Genomic DNA, 23,892 nt, shown 5'->3' on the forward strand with positions numbered 1-23,892 from the left:
TACTCCATTGTATATATGTGCCACATCTTTTTTATCCATTCATCTGTCGATGGACACTTAGGTTGCTTCCGTGTCCTGGCTATTGTAAACAGTGCTGCAGTGAACATTGTGGTACATGAGTCTTTTTGAATTACGATTTTCTCAGGGTATATGCCCAGTAGTGGGATTGCTAGGTCTTATGGTAGCTCTATTTTTAGCTTTTTAAGGAACCTCCCTACTGTTCTTCATAGTGCCATGCAGCCCAAACTTATGAGGAACAAAGACATAGAGAAGAAGAGGTCTCACCCCCAAGAACTCAGGATACCAAACCCCAAGCCAAGGCTTTGTCCATCTGCAGGACCCTGAACACCTGCCTTTGATCCCCAGGCCAGCAGCTGACTGGCCCTGCAGACCGGGAAGTCCTTTATTCTTAACCAAAAAGGATGGGTATAGAAAGAACTTCATCCTCTAGCATAAGGCTCATAAACTTATCCTGTAAAGGGCCAGAGAATAAATATTTAGGCTTTGTGGGCGAAGTCATCTCTGTTGTAACTCCTCAACTCTGCCGTTACAGCACATAAGCAACCACAGACAAGATATAAACAAATGAGCAGGGCTGTGTTCCAGCAAAACTTTATTTATGGACACGGCAATTTGAATTTCATATTTTCACATGGCATGAAATATTATTCTTCTTTTGATATTTTTCCCCAACCATTTAAAAATGGAAGAACCATTCTTCACTTGAGGCCTATACAAAAACAGGTGGCCGGCCAGATCGTGGACTGGAGTTTGCTGACCCCTGCTCCAAAACATTGCTAGAAAAGTTGGTATTGCTCTAATTGCTCCACACCCAGAGCCTAAACATGACTCTGTGGACTCAGCACGGCGTCTGGAAGGTCATGGTGGTCAGTCTTTTTTGGGTCACACTGACATGTTAACCACAGGAAGCCCTCAGGAAATCACCCTAATAGTCTTGGTCAAGACATCCCTGCCATCTGTGAACAGCCGGTCCCCAGGAGTAAGCTGGGCAAGCGGAGGAGAGGTTTCCCTTGCCGGACAAGCAGTTCCTCCTCAGAAGAGGACCGAAGAGGGGCTGTGTTCCAATTTGCCCCTCTCTAGATAAGACAGAGAAGGTCTCCTGGCATATAAGATCTTTAAGGACCAACCTCCTGGTTTTCTATGCAGCACATCCCAACCTAACACTGTGCCCTCCTGCCGCCTCTCCTTTTAGCATCAGAGAGTATCAAGCACCTTCATTCATTCAAAGCAATTGTGTTGCATGTCCTCCACGGTACTATGCCAGGTGAAAATCGGGCACAGATGTCAGGCACACGCTGGTACCACGTCTCCATGCAGTTAGTACCTTAAGGGCTGGGACCTATTATTCCTCTTTCATCCCCAGCACCCAGCACTGCATGGGAGAGGCTCAGAAAACGTTGAACGAATGAGTAAATGAATGGATGCGCAAGAGGGAAATGGTGAGTGGCGTAAGACACGTCGAACACTATGCCAGTTGAGAGGAGGGAGAATTTGTGCTCGGCTGAGGAAATCAAGAAAGGCCCAATGACAATGGAGGCAGCTGAGCTAAGCCTGACAAGATGGGTGAGATCTGGGTGTGTACAGTTGGGGCCTAGAGAGAGAGGAGAGAAGAAATTCCAGCCAGAAGGAATAACCAGCAAGGGCCTCAGGCGTGCTGGCATCTAAGAGTCCCAACAGTTCAGCCTGCTGATTCCTGCATGCAGCGAGAGGAATGACAATGAGGGTTAGGAGCCCAGAGGTGAGCTTTCTCTAGATCGCCCGAGGCCCCAGAATGGCAGGCAAAGGAGCTTAAACTTGTACAGGTGTTGAGTCTTCCGAACAGAGGTGGTTGGGTGGCAATGAGATTAGGAAAATTAATATGGCAGCCAAGTACATAAGGACGGGAATAAACAAGGGAGACAGAAGAAGCAGGCGGGTTGGGCCACTCGTGGGAGGAGCAGAAGAATGGCCTGGGATGACGGGGCTGGGGGGGGGGGGCCCGTAACGTGATTAGTGGTTACGAGTACACACCCCGGAGTCAGAGAAGCTGGGCTCAAGTCCAGCCCCAGCGCTGACTCACTGTAAATGGTCAGTCCTCACTGGGACCCAGCTTGCGCATCTGTAAGATGGAATAAATGTAAGAAAATGGAGCAGTCACCTCGTAGGATCGTTGTGACGTGTAGATGAAGTTACACATGTGAAGTGCTTACATACGCTCAGTACACATTAGCTGCCTGCTACTTTTACACCAGAATGACTCCACAACGCTAGGTAAATTCATAACTCATAAACACGCTCTCTGAGGGCTGTGATATATACTACATACTCCTATGTGACCCGCGGTCAAATTGTGTCCATTGTTCAGGAGTCACATTTGGACCAGGGCAGCTTCTTTTCAGCAGAGGGGCGAGTAGCTGAGAGCGTTCTACAGTCCCCACTGCTTCTCTCTCACCCTCCAAACCCTGGACCGTGGGGCTCTCACCACACCCTCAGGAAGCTGACATACCTCCCTGGTCACCCCCCAGAGTCAGCTAGTGGCAGCCAGCAGCCAGAAAGGTACGGCCCCTCACAGGACTTGGGTCAGGAAAGTCGTGCTCGACAGAAAGCTCCCAGACCCCACCACTGGGGGAGGGAGGGAGTCTTGACCCACAGGCCAAAGGCCTTTTGTCTTAGAACACAGAGGCGTCACAAAGGGATTCGAGCCAAAGCCTCTGGCTAGCAGGCACGTCTAGGGGCCCTCTAATATGCCAGGCCTGTCTTTCGGATGCCTCAAGATTAGTGGTCAGCTACTTGTTAGGCTCCGAGCTGCTGGGAAAATGATCGGCATCATGGCAGACAGAGCACAGGTGTGCACGATGCTGGCGGCCGCAGCCGGCATCTGGACGTCACCACTCCCTGCCGTGTAAACTACATAAACAAGGACAGCCGTTACGTGAGGGTCCATGAGGTGACACGCGCTCAGCACACACTGTAGTCCAGCACTGGGACCTCTGGCGTAAAGGCAGAGGACTCTGGAATTCAGGGCCGAGACTGAGGATTTGCTCACCACCTGAGATGGGGATGAGGCCTCTCCTCCCTCAATGAACACATGCCTCAGACCTGGGCGGAGGACGTGGCTTTAACCAAGCCTCCCCATACCGTACTCAACCCAGGGCCTCAGTTGTGGGTTCCACCCCACCCACTCTCAGATGGCCCCTTATCCCCCTGGGGGCTCTGTGTTTCTGCACATGGTCCAGCCTCTTCTCTGCCCTGGTCCAATTTCTGTCCACCCCCCTCCCTTCCAACTAGCTGGATCTCCCATCTCTGCATCTGAAGGAAACGTAACTCTGACGGAAGACTCGCCTGCCAGCCACTCGTGAGCCGTTCCCAGAGACGCCCGGAGTCAGCCCCCTTTGCCACTCCCTTCAAATCCCATTGACGACTGACCACGTCTCCTAAGACCAGGAATGCCAGACCAAGGCAGGAGGAATGAGGATTTTTAAAAAAGAGAAAAAAAAAACATCCTTCAGTTCCCAGGGCACCTCTCCACACAGCCCAGCTCAGCAGCACTGCCAGCCGGTTGCCACTGGCAACCAGGCAATCCTACTTTTCTGGTCCCAGATATAATCATTGTAATCAATACAGAGTATTTATCCCACTCTTTGGTTTCAAGGAACTCAAAGCTTTTCACATCTATTATTCTTTCTTCACTAACATGGGGGAGACGTGGGGAGGAAGTGTGTGTGCAGGGGGGAGGGGTGGGCAAGGACTAGACTGCTGCCTCTATTTAACAGATGCAGAAACTGAGGGAAGGCGTAAGAAGGGGCAGGCTGTAAAGTACTGCCCATGAGCAGAGAGCACTGTTAACAGTGATCGGCAGGTGATGGTGCTTTCACGTATATGCTGCATCTGCTTCTCACACCATCCATCCCTGGGAGGCAGGCTCATTTCATCCTCTTACAGATGAGGCCGGGAAGATTCAACGATTTGTCCAAAGTCATACAGCTAGAAATGGCATTGCTGAAACTCGAATTGGGGCTTTTGAGTTCCGTGTCAGTGTTTTGTTTTTTTTTTTTTTTCCCATAACATCTCTGCAAAGAATTATAATACACTCTTAGAGTTATCATGTCTCTTCTACGTGCTGCCATCATACCACTGTAAATGCTAATCGTTCTGCTTGCTCTTATGTAGGTAATTCTCTCGAGCTCTGGTTGATACCAGCACTCGATCGGCAACAGGGACAAAACGACAAGGTTAAAGTATTCGACTGGGTTGACAGATTTAGGAGCTATATTTCATTTCCGAAGTTCTATGGATATCCCCTTACCAAAGTAAAATTTTTGAAAAAAGAATCAATATTTTTGACTGTGAAAATCATTCAACACTTTTGACAACTATGTGATGTTGCCTGTTATTACAGCAACTGGTTTGATGTCACCCTTTTATCATAATGGCCAAAGTGATGCTGGAAACATGCCTTTGGGTCCCTAAAGTGGGCGAGGCACATCCTCCAACACCTTCCATCCTAAAATAAACACCAGCAAAGGCTTCGGTGCCCATCTTGCTAGTCAGTGCTAAGCAGGCAGCTTGAGGTAAAAGGACAGCAAATAAAACACACCTGACAGAGGACACGTGACCATAAGCAAAGCCATTCGAAACAGGATGTTTTTCTGGGTTTTATGTGTAGTACGGACACCACCAAAAGAGGAGAGTGGCTGGCTTGCGTCTGAAGCTGCCACTCTGTTCTCAGAACAAAGAATCAGCTGGATACCACCTTACCTTTTACCATCTTCCTAACTTAGACTGAGGCTCGTTTTACTGCTTGGAAGGAGAGGCCCCCAGACAGAAGAGCCCACCTGGGACACCCCAGACCTCCTGAGAAGTGAGATGAAGGGATTCAGGCCATCCCTTGCCCTCCGAATATCTCATCTACATCTCCCTGGATTCTGGAAAGAACTGCCACACTGGGGAAGTCCCTCTGTACCCTCATTATACTCACTTGAGAAGGCAGAGGAGGAAAATTAGAAACAAAATGCTCCCCATGCCAGAACCCAGGCTAAGGATACACAGAGAGAAACACTGGGGATCCAGATCCCTAGGGATTGACAACGGCCCATGCCAATGAATCAACAAAGGTTCGGCACCTGTTAGTGCAATGACGGTAACCGCCGTTAACCCCAGCTGGCCGCCCACCTCACGGCCCCTCCTGACTCCAGGACACTGTCTGCCTTTGGTCTCCCCTCGCCTTGTTCCCACGTTTCCTCGGCTCCCGATGTTGTGCCCTTGTCTCCCGGTCCTCAACCCCAGCCCCCTCACTGGCACCAGACCTGGCACTTCCAGCATCGAATTTCAATGCTCCCTTTGGCCACAGTGTGCACCCAACCCCTAGCTGCACGGTTTTCTGGCACAGTTGGGTGCCCACCTCACTTGTAGCTGGGGCCCAGCCCACATTAACCAGCCTGGTGGCTTCCCTGCCATGCCCATGCCTGCTGCCCACGGTGGGGAGGCAAAGAGGGAGGAGAGGTGGGTGAACGTGCTGTAGGCACTGTGCAGTGTCTCTCCCAGAAATTTAGCAAAACTCAAACTTAGACATGCACGTTCTCCAAGACAAAGGCCAGTCTGGGGCTCTCGGTTAAGTCCTGTGGTTCCAAGTCCATCTCACGGTAAATTCCCGACAATGATGACTTCTTTACTTTGTATAAGACTTGCTCCTTTCCAAAGAGCTTGCCCTCTGCTGTCTCTTTTTAGATTGATCCCATCCTTGGATGGATGCGGTCAGACCTAAGGACGTGATCCTCATTTTGCTGTCTGGAGACACTGAGGCACACAGAGTTGAATGATGATGTGCTGAGTCAGAATGTCACACTTTGCTCCACTCTCACCACCTCTGGCTACGCGATCGTGACCCTGGGTGGGTGTAGGTATGGAGGAGTTAGAGGATGAGCCCCCCGTGCAGGCGGAACACTTGAGCCACGCCTGAATTCTGGCCCGCGTGATAACCCAAGTCCACACTCTGGTTTTTCACCCCATGCCCGCCTCCTCCTCCCAGTTTCTCTGCTCTGGGGCCACACTGCAGGGCAGGTGGAGCTAGGGTCCACCTTCCCAGCCCTCCCCACCTCTCCCCCGCCCCTCTCCACGCACCGAGGGCACATCTCAGGGCCTCAGGCTCTGCTTCTGGCAACCGAATACGCCAGCTGTATCTTCAGGATCACAGCAGGAGGTACGTGGGCCCTGCTTCAGGCTTCCTGGCCACGCAGGGCCACATCCCCATTTAGAAGGGCAGCTTTGTGGCAGAGGCTGGCTGACATCCGAGGTCCTCATCTGAGGAGGCTGTGGGCCCACAAACTCCTGCCAAACATGTAGCCATAGCCTTGCGGTAAAAACCAAGGTGGGGAGAGGAGAGAGATTCTGAAATCTGGACAACATCAAGAGCTGGTTTCCATGACAACGCTCCATCTTACTGCAGCCTGTTCTAATCAGTGCTCTTGATGGAGCCTTCAATCCGATCCGTGGTGGCCCCTACTCGGGCCGGCTCTTCCCCCGCAAGAGGACCACTAACACCCTCCCATTACCCCAAATCCTATAAGGGAAGGGAGGCCGGAGCTTACAGGGTGAGGTTTGTTGGGGGCGGGGGGGAAGGAAGATGAGGAGCATCCAAGAAAGTGGAAAGTGGCAGGAAGACTTAAGAGTCACAGCCTGACGGAAGTGTGGGAGTCGTCTGTGTCCGAGTGTGTGCTGGGACTGCCCGTGTCAGGGATGCTTATCTGGGATCTGGTCACCCACCCCCCGGGCACCCGCGGGACATGTGAGGGCACTGGCCAGTGTACCAGTGTGGCTGCCTGTGGGCACATCAGCTGAGCCTGCACACACACCCCTCCCCCTTTCCGGTGCCCTGGGATATTCTCTTCTCTCTTCTCTCTCGTCTCTCACAAAGCCCCGAAGTCCAGGGATAAGTCCTGTGACACAGAGGCGAGGGTTGGGTCGGTGCCCAGCAGGAAACAGGCACTGCAGCCTCCAACCCTAGCTCCATGGTGTTGGGGTTGGAAACAGCAGTGGCCCCAACGTTCTCCAGAGTTACACTGCAGTGAAGTGTTTATGGCTTAGGGACTCTGCACAGACTCCAGGCTCCTCAAGTTCCCAGAAAATGACCGGTGACTTACAGGTTTCCCTCTGATCCACAGATGGGGCCTCAGAGGCAAACAGCTCGCTGAAGTCACCCACTGGGCCTGGTGCCCCAGAAAAACTGAATTCCCTTCCCTCTGCACACTCCGAGCCGCCCTCTCCCTCCCCCGTGCCCATCTGGCATCATCACCCAAACACGTTGCAAATCAGAGGACATGTGACACACTGCACTCCGTCCCGCTCTGAAGGGAGTCGGACTCGGGGGACAAGGAATCTGGTTTATATTTTAAGCAGCTAGAGGGAAAAACAGGGGACTGATGAGGTAAGGCCATGGCAATGAACATGGTGCAGCTGTCCAAGATAATTACGCCGCCCTGCCGTCCTGGAGCCGGGGGAGAGGGACACAGGGAAAGGCCTGTCCCATAGATTATGAGCAATGGGGACAGAGCCAGTCGCTCCAGCTCTCCACCTGCACCCTAGCTGCAAGGGCTGCCACCACCACTGGAAACACAGCAGAAGGAGCCAGAGGGGTGGAAGGTCCCAGTCAAAGCAAGGCTGTCTTCCCCTAAATTTCCAACCCTTGGAGAGTCCCAGAGAACCATTCCAACCTTCTCCAAGTTGCTACAAGGAGAATCGGGGCACTGAATTTTAGTTGATGGCTGACCATCCAAAGACATTGGGAGATCTGAAATCAGCACAAGGACAGAAATTAGTGAGAAGGTTACTGAACAGGAGAGAGAAGGGAGAGGCTTTAAGGGTGTCTGCCACACACTAGGAATGACTGTTGAAATCCCCCCCCCCCAAGCTGGGATGGGGTCCATGCAGTGGCTTCCCAGCCACCATACTCCACCGAAGGAGACAGGCATTTCAGGGCTTGAGGACACTTGGACTCCACCACTGCAGGTGCTGTGCGGGGCCATGTGGCTTGGATTTGACTGGGCTTCCTGGCTCCAGTGCTCCAGGGATGTTCCACTTCACACAAGCATGACTTGTTCTTGACTTTGGACCTGACGTTATGGGTACCAAAGACCAAGCTTGGGGAATTACATTCTAGGTCCCCTTCCTGGGTTCCCTGAATCCTCAGATGAGGAAGGCTACTAGCTGACTCTGTGGAGGGGAGAATCCAATCCAGGGGACCCACTAACTAGCATTGGGTGTCTGTTTCACTCTTAAAAGAGACTCTCCAGAAACACAACAGTCAGGACACAGAGCATCCAAAGTCAGATCCTGAAACATCCAGGTCTTTGCCAACTGTCAGAAAGCAGCTCCCTGCCCCTCCCCTTCATGGTCCAGAGCTGAAATTATTAAAGGCCCTGATGAAACTGAATTTCGAGGGGCAGAAATCTAGCAGGGAGGGATGTGGCCACAGTGCGTGTGTGTGCGAACACAGACGCACACTTTCTTACAAATGAAGCCGCAAAAATTGGTGGTGTGTGGGTGTCTGAGTTGTGACCGTGCATAGCTCAGGATCAGGAATGAGAGGAGAGCTGCACCTGATGCAAAAAAAGCTGCCGGATCTGAACCACGAGATCCTTTGCCCCCTGCGCCCTGATTGATTCTTCCAGCTCCTCCCTCTGTTGGCTCACCCAGTGCAAAGTAAGCAGAGATCTCCCTCATTTCTCCCTCCCCAGGTTGACGCAAACCACCAAGTGCCCACAACCTGAAAATACAGGAAGACCCAGAGGTGGGGACCACGATGATGAGGGTGCACACCGTCACCCGAGCAGTGTCAGCAGGCTGAGGACAGGAGTTGAAGGACAGGGCGGGAGTGAGAAGTGGCAGGAGCCGCATTCAGCGCGTGGTTGTAGTGGTAGGAGGATGGCTCCCATCTCTTTGACAAAGAGTCCGTCCTGACTCTGGGGGAAACTGGCCGTGGCTTTGAGAAGCTTGTCTTGGGTACACTCCCTGCGGGAAAGTCTCAGCACAACTTACGGATATGAAAGCACGTAAACGGGTTTGCACACAATATGCCAAAAGCACACGCTGGTAACGTGAGGTTAAAGGGTGAGACTCTGGTTACAATGCGACCACTTGGAGCTTCAATTTCCTCATCTATGAGACGTAGATAATATTAAGTGATGGTTGGTTGCTTTTATCACATAATCCACGGATAAAGCACTGGGCACAGAGCCTGGCATGTAGTAGGCACTCAATAAACATCTCTTTTATTGCTACTTTCCAGGCTTCCATTGTCAAAGGTCCAAAATGACACAGCAAACATAAAGGGGTGTTAGATGCACATTGGTGTTATTTGCAGCACAGCTACTGTTCACGTTTCCCACATGCAACGGCTCACCTCCTAACCACACAGTGAATATTAGCCTAAGATGATAATTCTAGCCAGATAATCTCAGTATTAGCCTAACACATTTAAAGATGTCATATAGCATCATGGTAAAGCAAGGACTCTGATAGGAGACTGTGGTAGTATCCCATATTTACCACTTGCTAGCAACTGGCCTGGCTTAGCCCATTTTCCAGCACCTACTAAGAGCCCAATAGATTTTTTTTTTTTTTTTTTTTTTGGTACACGGGCCTCTCACTGTTGTGGCCTCTCCCGTTGCGGAGCACAGGCTCCTGACGCGCAGGCTCAGCGGCCATGGCTCACGAGCCCAGCCGCTCCGTGGCATGTGGGATCTTCCTGGACCGGGGCACGAACTCGTGTCCGCTGCATTGGCAGGCGGACTCTCAACCACTGTGCCACCAGGGAAGCCCCCAATAGATGTTTTAAAAAATTATAATTTCCCATGGTTTTAAATGTGTTTTATATTGACACATTTATATTCTCTTCTTGACCTCATGGTTGTTTTTTTTTTTTCAATCTCCTTTATGACTAACTGTCAGCATATCAAGACAAAAAGTTTTGTTCAAATCAACTGGTTATTGCTGGAAAATAAGTTGTTAAAAGGCTTTTACATGATGGTGTCGAAGGTTTAACAGGCCATGACTCTCTGAAGCATGTGGATGTATTAATTCTTCAACCAGCATTGAGACAAACTGTCATGCCCCTTTTAAACCTTCTATCCCAGGCAGCACGTATCAACTCACTGTTATTACCACGTATAATGTATAACGTGCTATACTATCAGCCAGAACGTTAAACGTCCCTGGTTCATTCAGAAACTGCACTTCTTGCTTTATCTCTGGCCTGGAGGGAACTGAGAAGCAGAAAATAGTCTCTGCCAGATCCAGCTGCCCTGACACTTGCACCTCAGCTGGTAGATGCCGCGGCTTCGGACACATGGACCACAGATGTCGCAGCCCACCTTGCCCGGGCTCGGCAGTCATGGAGGCCAGCCCTGGAGAGCCTCACAAAATGCTCCAGGCTGTCTGCAGACAGGTACCCCAGAAGGGGTGACCATCTGCACTTGAGAATACGTGAATGAGTGGATATCCATATAATATGTGTATACACACACACACATATACACGTCCAAACACATACATACACATATGAACATAATACGTACACATATAATACGTATACATACATATGCATAAATCCATGCATATGCATATATCAGTGCATAACTACACTTCCTATTCACCTCAGGTGACACAGTTGCCAGGGATGTTTGTGGGAGAAGGAAAGGCATTTTCTGCAGCTCAAACAGCTTCTGGAACCAAAACATTTGCAAACCACTGGTTAAGGGGGCAAGCCCTGAACTCAGATCAGGTGATAGATGATCAACCAAAGTCCGTAGTAGTAATTCTTTCTGCTCTCTCCTCCCTTCCCTTTCCCTAAAGCCACTAGCAAATGTTTTAATACAGTTGCCTTTTTTGCCTGTGATCGTAGAGGCCCTGCTGGCCGGGGGATTACCAGGGTGAAAAGCATCTGGTTCTTGACCCCAGAAAATGTCCTAAAATTAAGTAAACAGTACGTACTTTCTGAAGCTGTATGGGATTAGGATAACACGCTCTGGCTAGCTACTTGGAAAACCTTATTCTGTGTGTGTGTGTGTGTGTGTGTGTGTGTGCCCATGCACGCATGCAGGTGTGCATGGGTCTGTGTGGGGTTGTGCATTGCTGCCATAGAACACACTTTTATTTTTACAGGAGTCAGTTAGTTTACATCCTCCCATTTCCCCACAACAAGGCCACTCTAAAAGTTTTGAGCTTCAAACTGCAGGAAAATGCCAGGATCCCTGTGTTTAAAAAAGGGAGCCTTGGTTTACCTTCTCCACTGCCTTCCACAGATGTAAGGTGCGCAGACAAACAGCTGGCAGGCAGTTCGCAAGTCTTTGAGGTTCTGCCTCTCACATGCAGCTGTCACATCACACCAGATCAACACGACACAGCAAATAACACTATGACACGCAACCGGCAACTTTTGAAAGTAAGCTCTCCCCACCCCGAGCCCCGCCTGCCTTCCCCGGCGTGTGCTGCTGTCTTCAAACTAACCATCCTGAAACTACTTAAAAGAGCCTGACAGGTAATTTATTCTGTGGCAGAGGACAGCAATTTCACTGTCCAGAGGCAAGATACCCAACTGCATCAGAAAATCCATCCACTCATGGAACACAGGTTTAATATGGTAACAATTCCAGGGGTGTGTGGTCATAATGCTCTCTGCTCCTTCCTCCCTGTCCCTGAAGCTCCTAGTAAATGTTATTACACAGTTTCCTCTTCGAAAGGCCCTCCAGTGAACCTCCATCGAATAAATCAAATATTTCACCATGAAGGGTGATTATCAGGAACTTGTTTGTGGAAAGAGCCAACTCTACATAGGTTAGAGCCCAGATGCTGCTAAGGGATTTTTGCCCATAAGTAGAATGTTTTTAAAAATTGTATCTGACTCTCTTTGCTACAATCGCGCTGGGCCGGGTTCACTGGGGCACCTGGTAGAAAAGGGAAAGAAGAGCAAAGAAGGTTGCTAAGCAGGATGACGCTTGCTTCTAGAGGCAGAATCCAGATGCCTTATGGACTTCTTACTTTTCAAATATATTCTGACAGCTGTTTTCACATTTTATTTCCTAAAACCCATGGAAGGTAGCATGGAAGGTAAGTATCCCATTATTATTTCTATTTTATACAGTATATAGAAAAATCTAAGGCTTGGAGCAGTAAAGACTCACTCAGCCTCCTTAAACATATCCTAGGAATAGTGGACCCTGGGTTCCTTCCAATGTAAATCACAACACTGTGGCTTGTCTACAATCACGTGGTGAGTTTCCATCAGGGACAGAGCTCCTGACTTGGTCCCAGACGCTCTCCTGGCTAGCTTCTGCCCTGTGAGACTGCATCTCGCCTGAATTGCAACAAAATGCAAATTCCAGAAGTGATTTCTAAACTTGGCTGTCACCGAACTTGATAGGAGATCTTGGATAAGATGCTTCCTTTTACAGCATTTTGGAAGACCGAGCTGTAAGTGGGGCTGGGAGCTCCTCAGGCCATGGTTAATTCTTTCAGGGTCTGCAGTGCCCAGCACAGTGCCTGGGCTAGACTGCATCCTCCATACCTACTCACTGAACTGAATTGAGAACAGTAGAATTTGCTTATCTCCCACTGATGTCTCCAAGCACGGGACACTGCCCGGGGATCCCAAGGCTATAAAACGACAGTGTGTCCATGTGCTTATTCTACTAAGCTCTACCTTTCTAGGTAGTAATGAATGGAATTACTTTTTAAGCTCTCTCTCTCTATATATATATATATAAAGATAAAGATATCCTGAATCTACCACATTTAAACAACCTATTCAGTCATATAATAATACTATTGCTAGGCCACCAGTTGGGAAAATGGAGGTCTCTCAAAGAATGATTTATTTGCCCCAGGCCAGCAAAGGTTGAATGTCAGAGGTGGGAGATCCCAAAGGTAGACCCAGCTTAATGAGGCTAGAAGTTTAACGGGGCTGTGTTTGGAAAGGGGACCTTCAGGGCAAGGAGGGCCAATCATTTTGCAAAGTAGCATGTCACCAAAACTCTCGGTGAAAATCGCACACAAGAATGACATTCCTGGCCTCAAGTCACTACTCCGTCAGCTGAAAGGAGGCCCCAGATCTGCCGAGGCTCGGGGACCATCAGCTCATCCTGTCTGGGGAGGAGCTCCAGCCCTGAATGGTCACACTTGCCTTCGGGGCTGGCCTGGGAGACCCAGGGGCAAAAGCAAGGGCATGTCCAAGACACATCTGAAGAGGTGGAGAAAAGTTATCGGTCAGGAGCAGAGTTGGTGATGAAAGGAACATGTTTGGTGTCACCAGCCTGGATCTTAGGGCCACAGAGGTCCCAGATGCCAGCAGCTGGGGTGAGCCTGCAGGTTGTACGTAAGATTGCAGGTAAGTAAGCAGAGAAACAGGAAACAAAGGGGAAAAAACCTGGAAAGATTGAAACGAAGCATCCTCCCAGCACCCAACCCATATTCAGAAGTTCTAGCAGATGTCCTTCCCGCCCCCTCTCTCTTGGGAATGCCTCAAGACCTTACTTCTCCCCAGTGGGCAGCTTTCCCCACTACCTACGCTTGCTTTCTGGATTCCACCCTGCTGCTTCTCCAGAGGACTCGTCCTGTTGTTTTCCATTTTTCTTTTAGATGCTGAACTTTGTCCTCCCCAAGCTGTCACTCAGAGAAGCTCGCCCTCTGCAAACTCATTTCATGCACTTAATTAGCACTTATGAAGCACAAACTGTGCCCCAGGCCCTGGGCTAAGCACCAAGTGTGAGTGGAAGAGTGGCTAAGACAAAAAATGGTCCCAGGCTTCCTGGAGCTTACAATTTAGTACGAAAGAAGGTATTAAGCAAGGAATCAGGTTGTCCCCAAAAGCAATGCCTTCTGCCTCCTGACTTTCTGTATGGCTTCTTCTTGGAGTCCCTTTGCCTCCCCTTGCCCTGATCTGATAGACATAAGGTTATGGGTTGTTGGGACTGGCATGGCTCTAAGAAGTCAAACCCCTACGTGAGCCCAAGGCTGACAACACCGAGCGGGGTGGCACTAGTAGGGTCCGATGGGCTGTTTGCAAGCAGTGTTGGTTCTGACTGGCAGGGTCTATGCTGTCCCAGCTGTGCACCTGACTGCCAACCTGGGCTTCATCACACAGGAGGCCGAGGTCCCGAGGGAAGCGGGCCTCTCCACTGCATTTCACACGCCTGGCGCCCCCCGAGGCCCAGCGCCCTCAAGTTCTGTGCAGGAACCGGACGTTTTGCCCAACTGGAAGATAGTCCTTCACTGATGCCTAGAGCCTCTCCCTTCTCTGTAGCTTTCTTCCTACGGCAAAGGCAAATCCCATCAGTGGCATCATCCTTTTTTTACACCCTGCTCTCTTTGGAGGGAGTCTTCCGTCTTCTGGGCTGCTCCCAATTGTATCTTCAAGTCCCAAGACTTAGCAAAGAGAAGTCGTGCTCCCTGGAGGTAAAGTCAACCAAGGCGTTTTCTTCCCAGGACGCAGTTCTGCTGACACCCTGCATACTGTTTCTTCCCTCTGAACGATGATAAGAGAAACTGGTGGTTTCATGATCATACTTCCAGGCCCTCTCACCCTGCACATTTCTAGAGTCAACGAGCAGCTGCCAGTGGGCCCTCGGTCTGTTTCCATGCACGTCCTGAGTCGATAGGGATCAAGGGCAGTGACGACGATGCCGCGGGTGGTCATGGCCGCGTTCCCCCTGGATTGCTCTGCACTCAGCTCTCCTTTAGATACATCCCTCTTAATTAACCTCGTGTCTGTATCCTTTCTTTGTTACACGGAAGGGAAAATATTGTCACAGAAGGACTCAGCGGAGAAAACTTCCCAAGACCGGTATCTCCAGGGTTCCCCTACATTTTCTAAACTGGCACTTCTCTCAAATTAAAACGTCTCTGGCATAGCTTCTTTTTAAAAATGTGGGCTTCCAATCCAGGAAACACGATAATAGGTCGATCCTATCAATAAGCAGAGAGGACCAGGGAACCGATCGGCTTCAGTATAGGTCAGCGTACTAAATCAGGTGCCAACGGGGCCACGCACCGCTCTGTGACCTTGGAGGTACTTTGTTCTTCCTCTCCAAACACCCCGCTTATACGCTGAGCCAGATCTAAAACATTTAGATGACCTTAAGAGCATCATCTTGCTAAATTTCAGCCTTACTATTCATTTTTTTTTTTAGCCTTACTATTCTTAATAGTCTTTTCTAGAATCTGACAGTTTTGTTTTGAAATCCTCTCCCCCATTTACTTCACTCCTTCAAATTAGGCAACCAAACCAAATACACCCCTTCTCACCCCCTTAACCATGCCTTTTCCTCCGGTGTCGTCATCAAGAATCACCTCCCTTCTGGACACAGCAGACCACGTTCTGTGCTTGGAGTATGCTGACGAGCGGTGGCAACTACAGGGCTGTAAGTTCCAGCCCCGCCCCCACCAACGGGCAGCCTGGTGCACAGCTGTGCTGAGGTGGGTGTTGGTGTGGGGTGGGAGGGACTGGGTGGTCTGAGGGCGTGCCTATCCAGGGGTGTGCAGCCCCCAGCCACACACATCGAGGACTCCGCCGACCACACCTGCAGCGCACACACGCTACATCATTTTTCTGGAAGTGCAGAAGCAGCTGACAGTGGCCATTCCCACTCCCACAGGGCGAACAGCAGCACCACTGGGCCCTTCCAGAAGTATCTCCTTAAGCTGGGTTCCCATTAACTTCCTGATCTGGCCAGAAAAACCACCTCCCCACTGCCACCCTTACACCGGCAGCCACTCTCCCACACCTGCCACCTGTTCCTTCTTCCACAGCATCTACGAAGCAGAAGAGCAGAGTTTTGTCTCAGGTAACTCCCATCCGTAGCATCCCGATGTCTTCACAGCCTTCTCACTGGAGCTGGGTGGGCGTGCCTGGTGTGGTGTCCACTCATTCAACCCTTGTCGGTGCCACTGTGGGGTCGTGCCCACAGACCGCATGTCACAGACACACAAACGCATCCAGCTGCCTAGGGGGATGGTGCATGAGCGACTATCTCCTTGGTGCAGACCAGAAATTATTGCATTATCTTCGTCCTCTGGGTTGCAGTGACAGAATACCATAGACTGGCTGGCTTGTAAACAACAGAAATTTATTTCTCACAGCCCTGGAGGCCGAGAAGTCCAAAACCAAGGTGCTGGCAGATTCTGTGTCTGGTGAGAGCCCTCTTCCTGGTTCACAGACGGCCGTCTTCTCACTGTGTGCTCACATGGCAGAAGAGGAGAGGGAACTCTCTGGGGTCTCTTTTATAAGGACACTAATCCCATTCATGGGGGCTCCACCCTAGTGACCTAAGTACCTCCCAAAGGCCCCACCTCCTAATACCATCACACTGGGGATTAGGTTTCAACATACGAATTTAGGGGGACACCTACATTCAGTCTATAGCACACGGTCACCCCTGCACAACTGTGACACTCACTTCTGAATAGATAATGGTATTTTTCACACCCACATTTTTCACAGCCTCTCGGGCTCACGTGACAGATGGTAAAATCAAGGCCATAGTTAAAGGGTCAAACTCACAAGTTCTTGATGAAGGGGATCATTTGCCCCACTCTAAAAGCTGAGCTGACGTCTCCCTGACAGGTCCAACTCAGCTCTGCATCATGTTAGCGAGAGCTCAGATGGAGGCAAGGAGGCCAGTGGGCTGAGGCCGAGGTAGCCAGGTGTGGTCTTGGGCATAATCAGTCAGACGGACTTCCCCTCTCCCTAAGCCGTAAATGAATAACAGTACTAGGTGCTTACAGTTGTTTGTGGTTAAATGAGATACTACATGTAGCATCCTTAGACCAGAGACTGCGCTTCATGCTCAGCAGTAAAGGTGAGGTAAGAACAACCAACATCCCCTGCATTTCAGCCTCCCAGAAGCCCAGACAGCTAGGCACTGTAACCGTCACTTTACACATGAGGAAGGGCAGACCCCGTGCCATTAAAATCTGCCCCACGTTGTACAGCTAGAAAAAGATTTGAAAGCAGAATTAGGGAAGAGTGGGATTTGCCAGTTCCACCAGAGGGGCCCAGACAGGAAACCTGGTGAAGGCCTTCAAACTGCCTCCAGAAGGGAAAGGAAATTAACTTTATGCCCAGTCACTATAATATGTGTTTTAAATAAGAAAAAAATATGTGTTTTAAAAACAGAAAAAAGCTGTTTCCATAAAGCAGGGATCAGCTATCCTGGTTATCTCCTTTCATCCTCATAAAACCCCTACATGGTCTGTGTTTCATAGAAATGGAGGACCAAGAAGGTGAGGTACCGGGCCCAAGGCCACACAATGAATAAGTGGCAGATTTAGGATTCCAGCCCAAGGCTAGCTGGTCTGGGCACCCTTGCCCTTGGCAGCAGGACTGCCATGGTCACAATACCTTTGAATTTCTCAGCAGGCCCCGTGCCTGGACTTTCCAACCCTCCCTTCCTGTCTCTGCCTGCCCACATCCACCATGTGCATTTTCATTAGGCATCTTTGCCCAGTGATCTGTTGATTTGTTATATTAGAATTGCAAACAAATGCTCTCATTCTGTCCTCTCGTCCCCCCTCTCCTGCCCTCCTGGCATCTGGAATTCAGCATTGATTTTTCTAGCCCCGCTCCACTGCCTGACTGACATTTCTGGTTGATTTCGCCTTAGAGAACTTCAGCCGGCTCGCCAGGTTCCCACAGGAGCCTGGATGGAACAGCACATCACCTGGAGAAGCTGACGTGAACCTCCTCTCCCCCCACCCACTTCCCTGCTCACAGGCACCAAGACTCAGCGCCCCCTGGACTCTGTTCCCATCGTTCCTAGTGGATGGGCACACACTCCTCTCAGACCCCATCAGGGATGCCATCAGGGATCTCAACGTGGAGGGGAGGCGGGGGGAAACTGTAGGAAGTGCACATCCTATGAGGTAGGACCAGGTAAGCCTTGACCTCTTAAGTACTGATGTTTTCAACCAGACCTGGGTAATATGACATCTTGTCGATGATGAAGGGGATTACCTTGGAGCAAAATGGATCAGAAGGTATGAGGAAGATGGGCTCAGTGAAAAGGGTGCAAAGGTGACGGGATACCATCTTGAAAACAGAGGGGTCCTGGGCTTCCCTGGTGGCTCAGTGGTTGAGAGTCCGCCTGCCGATGCAGGGGACACGGGTTCGTGCCCTGGTCCGGGAAGATCCCACATGCCGCGGAGCGGCTGGGCTCGTGAGCCATGGCCGCTGAACCTGCACGTCCGGAGCCTGTGCTCCGCAACGGGAGAGGCCACAACAGTGAGAGGCCCGCGTACCGCAAAAACCAACCAACCAACCAAACACACACACACACAAAACAGAGGGGTCCTGATCCCTAACCCATCAGAAGGCTTCATGTAAGTTTTCTACAAATGGATTTAATAATCTTCAGAGGTCATCTAAGTCAGTCTTCTTTCCAGGCCACACAGCATAGCTCAGAAAGATGAGCTTCTCTCCTAAGTTTAAGAACTCCAACAGCCACAAAGACCCTCTCTCGCTCTCTCTCTCTCTCTCAACTTTCAGTTTCTATCTCTGATCATTCTGTTGGGATACTAGGTACTAAATGGAGCTACATTTTCTTTCTTGAAATTCCCATCCCCAGGGGATGCTACCCAGTGGGTACCCAACCTGGTATTTTATGGAAGCCACCACTCTGCCAATAAGATCTGGACCCAGTGCTCTGTGAAGTGGTCAGTGGTGACCAGCTCAACAGGGAGGGGACTCGCAGTGGTACACAAGCTCAGGACAGCTGACTGTTAAATTTTAGGGATTCTGTGATCTGGTTGTTAAACCACCGGTGGCTTGAGCTCATCATGGTGGGAACAGTTACATCACAGAAATTGGCATATGCTATAAATCAGGACATTTTTTTCCCCTGAAGAACTAGGAGTTTATTGAAGAGAGTGCCCAGTCATGTGGTCAGCTTACATAGAGGCCAAAGTCAAAGAAAGGGTGAGTAAGATGGAAGGGATGGAGGCAAGTCAAGGAATCCATACTCTCTCTTGGAAAGAACAACCTTTAATCTAACAATCATCCCTCCTTCTCATCTAACCAGGTACAAGCTCATTCCCTCTGCATCGATGTTACTTCTTCCCAGAAAAACTATCACTGGTCATGCTCTCAGACCTAAAATGGGAAAAGCTGAAGAGACAGATGAGACCCTGGATTCTATCATTTCTCAAAAGCCACGAGTTGGAGATACAAGAACCAGCAAACAGCACTTGACCAGAGACGGAATTCTAGATGCACGTTTATATGAAGCCTAGCCGTGGTTCTCTCCAGCTCTTCTTGTATAAATGTTTATTCTACCCAGCGAACTGATGAGCTCATCGAAAGCAGAGACTGTGCCTTTCATTTCTTACATGTCCTTGACGGTGCCTGGTAAGGTACTAAAGACACAACAGGTAACTCACAAATATTTGGTTTATTAACTGAATTGCTTTGAATTGAACTGAGTTGGTGACAAACCACTCACTGGCTTATTATCAGAGCCCTTTTTTCTAATGAGGTGAAAGTTAGCTGCTGGCTAGACAGACAGACACTAGGTCATACATGATCTTGACCTTGGAGCTTCACTTGAGCCCATGCCTGGGGCTCCACCTCATTTCCATCTTCCCAGTTGACTGTCTTCCTTCTTCACCATTTCCTGGGCTTCTGGTCTCTTGTTAAGAGCCATTCAGTTTGAGGTTGTGGTTCTCAGTAAGCTACCACCTTGGTCCCTGATAATATTCAACTAGGTACCGGGAACATCCCCAGATAAGAGCAACCCAAAGTCCAGTCAGGCCAAGGGAACAAAGGTCCACATCCAAAGTGGTTCAGAAGCTAGAGGAGCCATTTCCCGAAAACATCCTGCTTGATCAGTGTTTTTCCCACAGTTGATTCATTTCAGGGAAATGAGTGCCCAGGGATCTGAAGGGACATATCCTGGTCTCCAAGGCCCAGCTCTGTACCCACAAAGGGTGTGGATGCACCTCGCTGGGAATCTGTCCTTCTCTGACTCCCCTGTCACACCTGAGGGCCTCCACTTCTCATGCTTCTCTGCCTTTCCCAAACTTCACCCAGAATCAGGAGCAAGGTGAACCTCGGTCCCCAGGACAAGGGGCTAAGTTGCTGATCAAGACGCTGCCTCTAAGGGGAGGCCCATCCCTCCCCACCTAGTGGCTGCTGCCACCCACAGCTACCAGTGGGTGTTCACCTTGTGGGTGCCAAGAGAGCTCTGAGAATCTTCTCAAAGGCTCTGATAAGTGCTCACTCACTCACTGTGCTCACAGATGACTTCAGAGGGTTCATAAGCCTCCAGAAGCTCAGCTGGGGGCCCCAGGCCAGTGACTGCAGGTTGAGGACACCAGGTGAAATGCCTCTCTTACTCACATCGTCCATTTCCTTCCTGGACACCAGCTTCTCTTTTTCATCTCTCAAATCCCTTCCCCCCTCCAGGAAGGAAGAGGACTGTTTCATGAGATCCCTCCAAATTACAGGTGAACAAGTTGACATCATAGAGGCTACAGAAGAGGCCCGGGCTCACACCGTAAGTTACTAAAAGGGATGGGACTGGGATGCAGGTCCGGGAGGCTCTCCCTGGTGCTCAAAGCAGCTACATGGTGCTGTTATGTAATGCAGTTTCCGTAGATCTCAGAAACAACCACATCAAAGCCCGAGCCTTCTGTATACTTCTCCTCATCTAGGAGTTCCCACCAAAAGGTTTCAGAAAGGAAGGAAGTGCCCCTCCTGGGGAGCAGGTAGGTCTCCGCACAGACTAGGCAGGACAAGAGAGCAGCTTTGTCCATCCGGGGCTGACATCTAGAGGACTGAAACCTGACACACCGCCGATGCCAGCATTAATGGGGGAGCAACAGGAGCCCATTAATTTCAGTCCTGCTCCATCAGCAACAAGTGGACACATTCACCTCACTCCCCCTCCCCGACTCTTCCGACCACTTGGCTCCTGAGGAGGGCTGTTCCCCACCAGCAGCTGCAGGGATGGGAGTCGACTGGGGAGGCCAGAAAGGCTAGGACCCTTCCTGCCCCTCCAGAGTATTCTCGGCATGTCCATGAGTAAGGACTCTGTTCCATTCTGACCTGGAGCTGTTCTGGGCAATTTGGAGGTCCAAAGAGGCCCAAGTGGGTAAATGTGTCCCTGGACCTCTTGCTTCATGGCTCAGGACCCCAGCAGGAGCCAAATCTTAGAGGCCTCAGAAAGAAGATGATTCAAGCCTGAAGACAATTCCTGGATTACACTCTCTTCTGTATCCATCCCTCCAAATAGGGATTGTACAAACTCAAAAGTCCTGGTTGCTAATTCAGGGCAGGCCCTTATTAGCAGGACCCACCCCCTTCCTTTTTTTTTTTTTTTGCGTTATGCGGCCTCTCACTGTCGTGGTATCTCCCGTTGCGGAGCACAGGCTCCGAACGCGCAGGCTCAGCGGACATGGCTCACGGGCCCAGCCGCTCCGCGGCATGTGGAATCTTCCCAGACCAGGGCACGAACCCATGTCCCCTGCACTGGCAGGCAGACACTCAACCACTGTGCCACCAGGGAAGCCCCCACCCCCTTCCTTTTAAATGGTGGTTGGCTCCTATACCTACAGGAGACCATGTACAGAAGGAAAGTGACAGGCCAGGTGGAGGAAGCCCAGACCACAGGGAATCAGGGCTGACCCTTCACAGCCAGTGCCTTACCCACACTGGCCCGGAAGTGCTCGCCTGGTGAGCAGCGAGGAGGACAGCTGTCTCCTACCTCCGCGTCCTTCGGCTGAGGTCTGCTTGGGCTCCTCGTGTCCCCACCCTGAGGTTTCCGGGGGTTTCCACAGGGAGGGAGTTGGATGCAGTGGCAGTGCTTTCCCCGTTAGCATCACCTCCACCAACCTGAACTGACGTGCTAAACAGCTCAGGAGGTGGCTGAAGTGGAGGGTCCAGAAAGGCAGACCGTTCCGGTCCTCCGACAGGTGGGGGATCTACCGACACATGGGAGTAGACATTAAACACAAACATTAAGCCACAGAGAAGCCTACCCCCACGCAAAAATTTTTAAAGAGGGCTCTCTTGCACTGATCTCCAGCAAGTAAAGGACGTTCCTTTTTTGGGCCCCCTTGCATTTTGTTGTTAACTGTGCCTGATGTGTCCAGCGGGGAAAGGGCAGTGGGCTGTGAGCTGTCAAGAACACATCTTTGCCCGTGGAGAGCTTTCTAGGAGAAGAAGGAGCTGAGAGCTTGATTCCTGGGCCCAATGGGATGCCAGGAAGGGAAGGCCATGCCAGGCCCACTCAGAGAGAGCAATCTTGCACCCCTCAGCTGCCTCAGTGGCCCGGAACTGACCAGGCATACCAGGCTGGGGTCCACACAGGCACGGGGGTAGAACGTGTGGGCTGTGCAAGTTTACTGCAGCAATGACCTTCCTAGAGATGACGGCCAATGAGCCTCCTTTTCTTAAATCAGTAAAATTTCTGCTTCCCTCAGGGTTAGACTGGACCTTCTTCCAAAATGAGGCTCCAGGCATCAGACACCAAAACATTACATAACATTGACTGCCCTCTTTCTTCCCCAGTAGTTCCCCCCACCGCCATTCCAAAAAAGGCACGCTGGAAGGACATACAAGTGATTCTTGGCCTTTCTCTTGGAGTCGTCATGGGTTTATTTTTGTCTCAAATCTGGTTAAGCTTTAGGAATCAGCGTAAAGGCAAGAAAATGTTTTCTTCCCCTGCTTTGACCAGGGGGAATGTTTCCAAAAGAAGTCAAAAGCAGTTATCTGTCATCATCTCCCCCAACAAAGCACCCAGGCACCATGCATTTAAGACAAAGGGAAATCAGTATGGATCGAGAGATGGAAGAGGCACGAGTGAAAGGCAAGGCTTCTGCCTCCCATGTTAGGGTCCCACCCACCGTGACACATTCCAAGTCCTTCAGGCCTTCTCAACCCAGGGCAGCTCACCCAGGCCCATCCACAGCAAGCACGAATTAGTAGGGCTCCAAACACAAGGGGAAAATGTCATCAGATGGTCTAACGCTGGAAAAGCAATGGTGGCCGTGTGGTGCTGAGGAGTCCAAAAAGATGCGGCACAGAGCAAGTTTCTGGGCTCAGATCCCTCCCGGAAACGGTCATGAAAGAGCACACACACACTGTGAGGTGTCGCATGAGAGGCTGTGCTCCCAGCCCCCGGGAAGGGGATGTTCTGCCCTCTCCCTCCATGCGAGGGAGGACACAAAGGAAGGCAACACCCGCATCTGCACATGAGCTACTCTATTCCGACCCAAGCTCTCTGGCCTCAGGAGGGGAAGGGGCGGGAGGATACAAGCACCAGCGCAGGGGACCAGAGGAACAAGTATCAGCTGGGAGACAGCTCCCGAGACGGTCGGAAATGAAGGCCTTAATTACATTCCTCCGTTGGCTATGACCTGGGGTCACCACACACCAGCAATTATTTACTCTGACAAAGTGATTAGGGAATTGGGGCCAGGGAATTGGTGTGCTGGGGTAGGGGCACACGGGGGTACAGAAGATGAGGAATGGCGATGGGAATGATACTCTTTTTGCATCTGACTCCTCCTAACTGGGGTCAGCACAGGCATCACTGAGGGAGCTGTACCCCGGGTCAGGTCTACTCTTTGGTCACAATGACGTACCTGGAGGCCCAAATACAAAAAGAGAGTAAAAGAGAAAAAAAGAGAAGAAGGCCAAAGAAACAGTTGCCCACTAACAGGTGCAAAGCCTATGTAAATCAGACAGAGGATGGAGCAGTTTCAACAAACCTGCCCTATGCCCGTGATAAGAGCAGGAAAATCAGATCAGGCAGATAGGACGACAGCAAAGACAGGACAGGATGGAGGGAAAAAGGTGATACAGACCTTAACAGGGACTAATGCTGTGGGGTACTGCTCCTCTGCGTG

The 23,892-nt window shown here is 50.6% G+C and overlaps 1 protein-coding gene across 4 annotated transcripts in view; it reads right to left on the minus strand.

Moving 5' to 3' along the window:
• The window catches only part of PLXNA4 (plexin A4), a 371,857-nt gene that overhangs the window by 297,701 nt on the left and 50,264 nt on the right, over positions 1-23,892 (minus strand). The window contains exon 3 of one of the 4 annotated variants that reach the window (XM_065884182.1): positions 19,552-19,566. The exons of the other annotated variants lie outside the window; for them this stretch is intronic. Within the exon in view, the coding sequence (XP_065740254.1) occupies positions 19,552-19,566 (15 nt within the window). The remainder of the gene's footprint in view (positions 1-19,551; positions 19,567-23,892) is intronic. 4 annotated transcript variants of the gene reach the window in all.

Source organism: Phocoena phocoena, chromosome 9 (assembly GCF_963924675.1).
Source record: "Phocoena phocoena chromosome 9, mPhoPho1.1, whole genome shotgun sequence".
NCBI lineage: Eukaryota > Metazoa > Chordata > Mammalia > Artiodactyla > Phocoenidae > Phocoena > Phocoena phocoena.